Here is a 10,889-nt window from a genome sequence, read left to right on the forward strand (position 1 = left end):
TAGCCAGGAGCAGGGGCTGCAGGGTGGGGTGAGTGCAGGCAGGGGACAGCCAGTGGAAGGCCCCGGGGGCACTGAAGAGAGGGTTCCCAGCAGGGGAGCATGGGCTGAGGGGACCCAGCCAGAGCACTGCAGGCACCCGTGACAGAGGCAGCTGGCATGAATCAGGTGGGCCGGTGGCAGGGAGAGCTGTGGGCTCTCGTCATTTGTCCCAGCACAGTGTCCAGGTTAAGACCTGGTGTCCTGGTGCCACAGTGTCCAGGTTCAGACCTAGCTGGTTCTGAATCCCAGCTCTGGGTTACCTTGGAAAAGTTTCCCTGTCCAGGCTTCTCTGTAAAACTGGGCTGATTACTACAGAAGGTGACAAATATGAAGTGTTTGGTGTGGTGACAGACATGTCACAAGCCCTCAGAAAATGCCATCTATCACCATCACCACGACCATCATCATTAATAGCACTTGGAAGTGACTGAATGTGGGGGTGAGGGAGAGCAGGAGGTCGCAGGTGGCTCCAGGTCTCTGGCTTGGGGAGGAGGCAGGGGAGGAGGGCAGGCGGCAGGTGGGAGCCACCAGCTAAGGGGCTGCTGCGGGCCATGCTCTGAGCACCGGGGAGGGTCCAGCCTGCAGGCAGTAGACACGGAGGTTGACTAAGCTGCGGGGAAGAACACAGTGTTGCTGGAAAAAGGGGTCCTGGTTCAGACCCCAAGAGAGGGTTCTTGGATCTCACACAGGAAGGAATTCAAGGTGAGTCGTTGAGTGCAGTAAAGAAGGGATGGTTTATTGAAAGCAACTCAGAGTAGGGTATCCTCAGAAAGCACGAGCAGGAATGCGTCGTCTACTAAAGGTTTTTCTTATATAGGGGTCTTGTCTATACAAAAGCCAAGCTAAGTTATGTCTGTGTGTGGGTGGGCTGACTGTGTCACAAAATGTAGTACTTTGTGGATTTAAAGAACGTTTTATCCTTGGCCTTTTAGTGAGTAAGTACATCAAAGCATTACTGTAACTATCTTGAAAGCATATACTGTTACGAGACTTCAGGACACCCGGACATTCTGCTGTTGTAGGAGTTTGTCCTTGCGGGCATGACTAAACTGCTTCCTTGGCGTAAACATCTCATGACCATGGGTGGTGACTGGCAAGGAATATGCCTAGCTAGTTTTAAGATGGAGTCGATTTTAAAATGGTGTCACCCTGGCTCTCCTCTGCTCCTGTTGACCTAACGATATGGCCAGGGGGTGAGAGAAGACAGGGGACAAGAAATGAGCCAGGGGACTCCCATGATGCTGGAAGGTGATGATGCAGGGCGCACAGTCCTAGCAGGAGAGAGGCCCAGAGAGGAGGAGCACTGGTCAGTGGCAGCGATGTTCCTCGTAGGTGAGTCACGCATTGCTGCACGGAGTGATGAGTTGATAATCAGTGACCTCATGAAATGTCTGAGTGCAGTGGGGGCACAGGAAGGGGCCAGATGAGGTGGAACTCGGTATGGGCATCTGGGAGGGCAGCTGTGTTGGGCTGCAGGCTGCATCGGTGGTGGACAGTTGCGTTCTGAATGGGACACAATCAGCACAGGCTGCTCCCGCTCAGCGAGCAGCAGCTCCGTCCTTGCAGTTGTTCACACACAACACAGGAAGACCTCACACACTCACCTCCAGGCCATCCCAAAGCCTCTCCCTTCACTGATGTGACATCTCGGATTGGTGGTGGTGGGGAAGGGGCAGGCGTAGAGATGGAACAAAATTGACAAAATTGGCCATGAGTTGCTCATTGTTGACGCCGGGCAGTGGATGCTTGGGAGTGACTTTTGTGTATATTTGAAATTTTCTGTAATAGAAGATTTAAAAAATGTAATTGCGTAGCAAATGTCAATAATATTAACATATATGCACATGTATATATTATATATTTATATCTATATGCATTTATAATATACTATTTAAGTAAATAATATATACAGTAGCAGTATAATGTATACATGTGTCTTACACACACATCCCTCTCCAGTCCTCCACTACCAAATGCACCATCGCTCCCCACCAGCATCTCTGCAGGAGCCTTGGTGCTCATCTCCCTGTTTCGCCCTCCCCCCGACATTGCGTTCTCCACACAGCAGCCACGGTGACTTTGTTAAAATGTGAGTCAGACTAGCAGGGCGCGGTGGCTCACGCCTGTAATCCCAGCCCTTTGGGAGGCCGAGGTGGGCGGATCATGAGGTCAGGAGATCAAGACCATCCTGGCCAACACGGTGAAACCCCATCTCTACTAAAAATACAAAACATTAGCCGGATGTGGTGGTGGGCGCCTGTAGTCCCAGCTACTCGGCAGGCTGAGGCAGGAGAATGGTGTGAACCCGGGAGGTGGAGCTTGCAGTGAGCCAAGATTACATCACTACACTCCAGCCTGGGTGACAGAGTGAGACTCCGTCTCAAAACAAAAAAACAAAAACAAAAAAACAAATGCGTGTCAGACCACGTCACTCCATCCCATTTAAAGTGAAGCCTAGTCCTGGCCTCTGCAGCCCTGCTGGGCGCCTGCTGCCCTCGCCACAGCCTCTACTCCAGCCCGAGGGTCACCCGTGAGTGCTGGGAAGGGCATCCCCAGCTTGCTCTTGCTCAAGACCTTAGCACCTGCAGTTCCCTTTCCCTTTATGACTTTGCTCCCATCTGTGCACGGCTGTCCCCTCCCCTTGTTTCATCCCGATCTCTGTTCTCATTTTATCGCATGGGGAGGATTTCTCCAACCTTCCCGTGTAACACAGCGCCCTCCCTGCCGTGCAGCGCCGGTCTGTTCTATCTCCCTCGGTAGTGGTTACCACCGCCCGACACACTGAGTGCTCTCTTGTTGGCTTATTCTGTCTCCCTGCTAGAGGCAACCTTGTTTTATTTAGTGGACCCCCAGCACCTAGAACAGGGTCTGACACCCAGGCCAGGCCTCAATCCATACTTGTCGAATGAATGAGTGGAGCTCCATTTCCGCGGAGTCACTGAGACGTGGCTGAAGTAACAACACTAGAAGTCAGGGACACAGCTGGGGCTTGAAGCTAGGGCTGGTTTCACCCTGAGCTGTATGTTCTGCCTGTGTCCCTGAGAGGGGAGGGGATGGGACCCAGAGCACAGACACATGGAGGGCCCCATCCAAGGGCACAGGGACCGAGGGGAGGAGGGAGCTGAGGCAGGCAGGCAGTGGCGTAGACTGCTTTGCAGAGCTGTGGGGAAGTAGCTCTGCAGGCCGCTGGCTTCTCGCCTTTCAGAAGCAGGTGGAAGATCTTTTTCCCAAGAGAGGCGGAGCTGCTGAGGAGGCTGCAGGAATGCTCTCCATCTGTCCCTATAGTGTTAATGTCACTTCAGCCTCAGAGCTAGATGGGCGGCCCACCCTTTCCCTTCCCACTCCCACTGGCTCCTGTGCCCTGGCAGGCCAGGGCCTGGCGAAGACCCCCACGAAGGCAGCACCTTCCCCTGTCTTTGGCAATGCGAGATCTGATGGTTCCAAAAGTGCCAGCCTGCGGGAGTTGCAGTGCCAGGCCTGCCTGGCTGAGGGGCTGCCTTGCAGGCCCCTGCAGACCCCCACCTCCTCTCCTGAGGGGGCCGGCTCCCGAGGGAGGACTTAGGCTGGTCTGAGGGGTGCTGGTGCTGGTCCAGCGGGGGGATGCTGCAGCCAAGTCTCCTCACCAGCCTGTCTCGGTACACTCCCTCCATGATGCAGACATCACATTCTTGTTCTTTTTGCTTTTTTAAAATGAAATTTATCTTTGTCTCCCACTGGAAAATGAATGCATGCTCATTATAGAAAATGTGGGAAACAGATCAGAAGAAAGAAGAGTAAATAAAAATTGCTTTTTCCAATGTGGCATCACCACAGCTCCTCTGGCACAGGGCCCTGGGCTGGGCAGGGAGTCGTGGACCATGTGGCCAACAGGCCATCGAGCTGTGGGTCTACAGGGGATGCCATGGGTGGCTCAGGCCTTCCTCCCTTGAGGGTTTGGGGAAGTGGTGCCGGCCCCCACACGCTTGTCCGTAGTGATGCAGAGAGCGGAGCTGACGAGAGTTGCTATATTTAATTTTGGTGCCTGCGTCACCTCTGACCACACAGCAGCATCTGCCCGGGCAGGCAGCACATGGCTGGGGGTGTTTCTGAACGACACTGTGAGAGAATCACTTTCCACAAGAAAAGGTATAGTGGAGGGGAAGGGAGAGACAGCAACAGAAAGTGAGGTCGTAAGTAGAAAATTGCTTCTGGGATTTCAAATGGCTTTGTCATGGGGCCCGCCCTTGCTGCCGAGAAATCAGTTGATCTGGGAAAGTTTGTTGCAAACCCTTGCCCTCTTGCTTTTGGGTGGAGCTGAGAAATGAATGAAGATAATGGGGCTTTATGAGTGTGGGGGAGGGCAGCTGAGGAGACAGCCACCAGTCCTGACCCCAGCTTGGACCCCTAGAAAGGCCAGATAGGAGCTGGCCAGTGTGTCCCTGGCCAGGCAGTCCTGTCTGGAACATAGTCAGCCTGGCCCCAGCCGGGCCTTCTTAGAAGGGAGGCAGGCGAGGTGGGGAACAGGTTTGCAGTATGTTACAACGGGCCAGCTAGATGAAGGTCATAAGCAGAAGACGTTTCTCTTTGACCATAATGAAAAAGTGATAAGCCGCTTGGCCAGATGAAGGCCAGGCTTCAAGCTGCTGCCTCTGTCACAAGGAAATAAGATATGGGCCTGGTCCCCCTGGGGCCCGCTCCTTCTCATCCTGCGCAGGACAGGGGGCCAGCCTCGGAGAAACTCGCCAAGTGACTGGGAGTGTTTTCTGACACCTCATCTGAGCAGCAAACTGAGGTGTTTGGTTCACCGGAAACTCGCGTGTATCTCACTTCTCACTTAAGCCCAGCCCCTCTTCCAGTGAAACCTCCTGGGCTGGGGTTCCCGAGGTGCCAAGGGGCTCCCCGACCTGGGCCCCATGGTCAGCGTCTTCCTCCCACTCACCAAGCACTCTTCTCCCTTTTCAACCCCCTTCTCTCTGAGCCCTGCTGAGGGCTTGCCTTGTTTATGAAAGAACTTAGGCCACGTGGTTAGAGAACACTCCCAGCAAACACCGCCAGGGGTCAGTCCCCAGGGAGGGAGGTTCCCAGCCACAGTTGCAGCCACTGACACTTACCTACCTTGTTCTCTCTTCCTTTCTCATTCCTGACAGGGCCCTCTCCCTGTCGCCACCAGCTGCAGCTCGGTTCTGTGGCTCCGTAAGGCCTCCCTCATCCCTGGAGAGCCCCATGCCCTCTCCAGCCCAGGGCACACTGCCAGTGACCACAGGCCCCCTTCCTGGGGGGCAGCCTGGAAGGTGCGAGGGACAGGAGCTCCACAGTGGCTGAGGAAGTGGCGAGCTGCAGACCCCTGGTGGTGGGGCCCAGGACGGCCGTTGGCCAGACCCCTGCCTCGCAAGCCGTCCTGAATGTGTGGCTCAGAGCAGGGCCTTGGAGGATCCCGAGGAACTCTGCCCCACATCAGTCTCAGTTCCAGTCTTTGTGCTTGAAGGAGTCACGTGGAATTTCACTGGAAGGGTTTCCATCTTCTTTCTGGATAGGCAGGGCAATACTTTGGCTGGCAGAGAGGACATGGGGCAAAGATGGAAGATAGATTGCTAGGTCCTGTTTACAAAGTCATTGCCCTCCATAAATATCCTTCCAGCCTTAAACCCTAGACTCTGGGTGGAGAAGAATGCCGAGACTCTGACTCCCACCCACCTCCTCTGGCTTCTGAGACTCTCCCACCCTCCGCGGAAGCAGCCACTGCTCACCTCTAGAGGGGAGGCACTCCCGAGGGAGGACGTACAGCTCCCCGCAGCAGGCCCTGTGTTGTTTCTACAGAGTTCTTTCTGGGGCTCAACCTGGAGTGCATGTGGTGTCTTGGTGGTCACTAGCCCAGGTGTCTGCTGTGGTGGTCCCCCGCAGGTATTCCCTCAGCAAATGAGACAGGACTTAATAGGCTTGGCACCAGAGACCTGGTCCTGTCCCCTGCCCCGGACAGCCTGCTGGAGATCCAGCTCTTGCACCACCACCCTCTTCACCCCCACAGTCTTCTCTCCTCTGGGCCAAGTATCCCCTGCCCCCTGCACTGTCAGGTTTGCCTTCTTCCCTTGCCTCTCCCTGGGGAAAGTAAGTGGTTCTGGAGTAGCTGACTGCCATCATCAGCCCCCTGGTCAACTCCCTGCCATGTCCTCTGCTGTTGCGTGAATGACACAGCCGTGAGCAGCAGAGGGCAGCTGCCTTCAGGGACTTCTGAGTATCACTGTGGTGTTCCCATGGGCTCTGGGCTCCCCAGGGAGGGCGCCTGCCTGCCACTACAAGTTTGAGACTGGTCCTTGATGACTATCACCCACTGCAAAGGCATCCCATCCTGGAGTCACCCTCCGCCCTGGGCACCTCCCAGAGAGTCACAGTGAAGAACGTTGCTGACGGGCATGGCCTGGAGCTGTGGCTTGGTAAGGCCTGCTGGTCTCTGCACTCCAGCTGCTGGCCAGGGCCAAGGGAGAAGCAACAAGAGCTGCTGAGGAGTGGCCTAGCCAGAGCCCTGTTCACAGAGGCGGTGCGTGTGTGCACCCTAATGGTGAGAGCCGTCCAGAAAGGCAATGGGCTGCCCCTCAAAAATAGTAGGGAACTCCCTGTCAGTGAGATGGCCCAAACAGGTTGGTGACAGTCTTACAGAGGGAAAAACTCCATTCAGGACAGGTGACCTTTGGACAGAAATAGGCAGGGTGGTTAAGTGTGTGGGCTTTGGAGTTAAAGTGAGTTTTGGGCCCCGATCCCAGCTTTGCTTCTTTACCTCAGATGAGCTCTGAGGCCCCAGGACCCCAGTGAGGAAGTAGCTATGTGACCTTAGGCAAACCACCCACGCTCTCTGAGCCTCATAGTTCTCATCGGCCTCCTGGGTTGTGAGGGAGACATGAATGTGTGGGTGGTGCCAGACACAGCTGGACGGTCCTCAGGAGATGTGATCGTGAGACTTCCTGGGTCTCCGTCTGCTCCTCATGCCCTCCTTGAACCCTGACAGCCTGGCCCAAGTCTCTCCGTCCTCGCTGGCACGGCAGGCAGAAGGTGGGGCTTCCTTCAGGCCATGTCCCCACCCCCGGGAGCTAGCTTGCTTTCAGCCCAGGTCACTGCACCCCATCCTCACTGTAATCCATCCCAGTCCCCTCCGCCAACCCGCCAGCCTCCCAAAGAGCTCCTCAGAGTCTTCAGACCACACACCAGTGTCCCCAAAGGCCAAAATGAAAGACAAATACAATCAGGCCTATTTGTCACCAACTTTATTTCTGGCTTCAGTTTGACAGTCAATGAAACAACTTGTTCAATGTCCCCTCCCCCCGTGTTCAAGGTACCCTTCTATATATTATTAACTCTTTGCTAACATATTTAATATTTAAATACAAGGAAAAACAATAAATTACTCGTTGGCTGAGAGCTGGCTGCTGGCTGGCGGAGAGGGGCAGCTGTTCTGCTCCTCTCCTGACCCTGCCTTGGATGAGGCTTCGAGGCCCCAGGACCCCAGTGAGGTAGCAGAATTCTGTACACAGTACTTATTACCAGGGACTCCTGGTGTCCACTGCTTTAGTGCTGGGGCCCTGAGTCTCTGAACCCTTGGCTCCAAGTGCCAGCAGCCACCGTCTTCCCCAGTCCCCAACGCTGACAAACACACTCATTTAAATAACACACAATAATAAATAAGGCCAAGAAGAAATGTGCCTGAGCTGCTGTCTGCCTCAGTTGCCTGTGTGTGAAGTGGGACCTCTCCCACCACATGTCTGGCAAGGGGGGCACCCACTGTAATGCTACAGTGTGCTCCAGGGCAGGGGAGGGGTGGAGGGACACGTCATCCCCAGATCCACCGAGCTCAGGGCCCTGGACAGAGGAGGCCCACTAGGCTGAGCCCTGGGCAAGGGGAAGGCTGGGGTCGGCTAGGCTGAAGGCAGGCAGCACAGGCTGAGGTCTAAGCTAAGGAATTTTTCCCCCTCCCTAACCCTCTTCCCCACCTCCCCAAGACATTTTTGACAACAGAAAGAAAAATGAATCTGCAACTTCAATAGTCAGGTCCTGTCTCTGCAAATAATGATGCTTTCGATGTTTCAGTTGAACTGTCCCTGGAGAAACAGTTTCCTTAAATGTAAGAGCAGGTCCTTTACAAACTGGGCCACCTCGATTTTGGTGTCTCGGACACGCAAGATGGAAAACTGCTGCAGGATAAAGAGGCCAGCGCGTGAGTGGGACGCCAGAGGGCAGAACGACCCGCACAAACCAGGGGCTTTCCAGGGACTGTCTCATTCAGTCCTCACGGAAGTCCCCATGAGGTGAGTACTGTTAGTACCTCTACTGTACAGATGTGGACATGGAGGCCCAGGTAGGAGTCGGGAGCCCTTGAGCCCAGGTCCTGTGAATCCCGAAGGCCATGTCCCTGCTGCCACAATGGCCCCACCCCTGGGTGGACACACACCTTGGATATTCAGCCAGCTTCCCTTCAGTGAGCCCAGGGTTGGCAGGAGGGGGTGCAGGGTGGGGATGAGAGGTAGGGGGGCGCCTTACCCCAGCTGAGACCTTGTGCGGGCAGAATCCGTTCAGCATCCTCTGGGTCTTCTCGATGGCACTGCAGCCTGACACGTTGATCAGGGATTCCAGGGCTGCACAGTACTGTGGAGAGGGGACACTGAGGGGTCAGGCCCTGCTGGGGTGGCTGCCTTTTGTGAGTCTGCAGGATGATGGGGCTGAGATGGCTGGTACAGGTGAGTCTGGGTGGTGGGAAGGGCCCAGATTATTGGGGGAGGGAGGAGAGCGCTTGAAGCTTGCTTGGAACCCCAGCCATGGAAGGGAGTCTCAGAGAAGATAAGCCCAAGGTCTGGAGCCTCTGGCCCATCCTCCCCTCAGCTGAAGGTCCTTACCACGCCAGCTGTCAGGTTGATGCTCCACACCATGCTGCCATTGCAGAGCGGGGCCTGTGGGAGCAAAGTGACGGTGAGCAGAGTGCTGGCAGGGGTCGTGGGCCTGCCCTGCCAGCCCAGGCCAGGTCTGCACCAGCACAGGCCCCACACGCATCCCCCGTGTGGCGCAGAGGCAGGCCTGGCAGCCCCTCAGCGTTCCTGAGCTTCGTTTTCTGCTTTGAACAGCGGGCGTGGGGGTGAGGACCCATGTATAGGGTCTTGGAACTGAGAGAAAAAAATTGAGTGACACCACTAGTAAGGGACAAGCTGCATGTGAGGCTTGCCATAGTCAGGGCAAGAGGACAGGGGCCTGCGGAAAGGGCCAGGGCGGGGATGAGTGAAGTAGTGGTGGCCTGGGCCACTGTTGACCAAGACAAATCAGATGGGAGGCAGTGGGGGTCTGGTGTATTAAATGCCCTGCCTTCTGATTGTGAGGGAACATTGCAGTTAGGAGCATGGGCACTCTGGTGTTGGCCAGACCTGGCTTGAATCCAGCCTCTGTCACTTAACCTCACTGAACCTTAGCAGAATGGGTCCATTGTACCTGCCTCTTGAGGTGGCTGGCAGTGATGAAATGACACATAAAGCACGTGTACCAGGCCTGGTGTAAGCAGCGCTCAAGACATGTGAGCTGTTACTAGTGAGGCAAGGAGCGGACTCTACTAACAAATCCTCCTGTAAGGGCAGGCCTATTAGGGTGCTGGGGAGAACGGCTGCATTATTATGGTCAAAATCCAGTTGGCAAATGCCACATGGTTCTGGGAGGGTGCTGGCCCTTCTCTGCTGTCCTCTGTTCAGGAATGGCTGAGTAGGAGCTGGCAGTGGCAGACAAGGCCAGGCCAGGAGAGCAGGTAGTCCCTGGGGACTCCGCCAGACCCCTTCATAGGTCCGTCCACACCGCTGAGCCCCCAGCCCAGCTCCTCTTTCTCTCATGGCCGGGCCAGGCCTTGGTCCATGGGGATTCTTCCTGACCCATAGGCTTCTTAGGATCCAAGCCCAGCTTGCTCATTACCTCATCCTGGGGATCACCCACCCTGGAGCCCTCATAGCTAGGACCCTGGCTAGCCGACACTCACCTTCTGGTTCTGGGTGATGTTGACCAGCTCCTCAATGAGCTCCTTGAGGGCTGTAGAGGGAGGCACAGGGCTTGGGGAGGCAAAGCCGCCGAGGTAAGTGAGAGCAATGACCATGGTCAACAAGAGCGCCATGAGGCCAGTGCCAACAGGAGAGGATTGAGGAGCGGACGCATAAGCTGGGTGGCTTGTGGCCTTGGCGTCTTGTGGCAGCTTTTATAGGCCCAAGTGGTGACGCCTGACACCATGGTCTCTGCTTTTTCAGGCACTATCTAGAAACCACATCTTTACTCATCTTGATTTTACTTTGTGGAAAATCCAGTGTCGCATAAAGGAAAGAGTTTGATTTCTCGTGGACTTATTGAGAAGGGTCCGGGGCAGAGTTTCCAAGATCTGGGTGGGTTTAATTCCAGCGGCAGGCAAGGGGCCCTGAGAGCAGCATGGCATCTGCAATGCTGCCCTGAGTTCCAGCAGTTTTGCCTGTGACAACCCTGAGTACCTGGACAGCTGACCCAACTCTGAGCTCCTGTCTTCAGACCCTTTTGGGTCACTGGAAGTGCTGGGCAGATAGTGCACTGTGGCTGTGGCCACAGTCTACCAGCTATGGGAATTCGGGGAGTTTTATTTTTTTAATAAACCAGTCTCTTGAATTACTTAAGTAATACTTGCTTGGATACAAAATTCAAACAGGCAATAGAAGAGTAAAGTTCACTTCTTTTGGCTTGCCTAATTCCTCCTTGGCCCCACTGTGGGAGGGATTGTCAAAGTTCAGATTTCCAGGTCTCCACTGAGCGATCCAGACGGATTCAGAGGTCTTCCTGGGACTTTTTTTTTTTTTTTTTTTTTTTTTTTTTTTGGTGTTTTTTGTTTTTTTGGAGAT

General features: G+C 54.9%; 1 protein-coding gene across 1 annotated transcript; it reads right to left on the minus strand.

Annotated features, from left to right (window-relative positions):
• Positions 1 to 7,259: 7,259 nt before the first annotated feature.
• Positions 7,260 to 10,225, minus strand: IL13 (interleukin 13). The gene is made up of 4 exons (XM_023196404.3): positions 10,013 to 10,225; positions 8,898 to 8,951; positions 8,545 to 8,649; positions 7,260 to 8,198 (listed from the first exon to the last, which is right to left on the minus strand). The coding sequence occupies exons 1-4, from the start codon at positions 10,142 to 10,144 to the stop codon at positions 8,091 to 8,093; spliced, it is 399 nt and encodes a 132-aa protein (XP_023052172.2). The 5' UTR covers positions 10,145 to 10,225; the 3' UTR covers positions 7,260 to 8,090.
• Positions 10,226 to 10,889: the final 664 nt, after the last annotated feature.

Source organism: Piliocolobus tephrosceles, chromosome 4, assembly GCF_002776525.5.
Source record: "Piliocolobus tephrosceles isolate RC106 chromosome 4, ASM277652v3, whole genome shotgun sequence".
Taxonomy (NCBI): Eukaryota; Metazoa; Chordata; class Mammalia; order Primates; family Cercopithecidae; genus Piliocolobus; species Piliocolobus tephrosceles.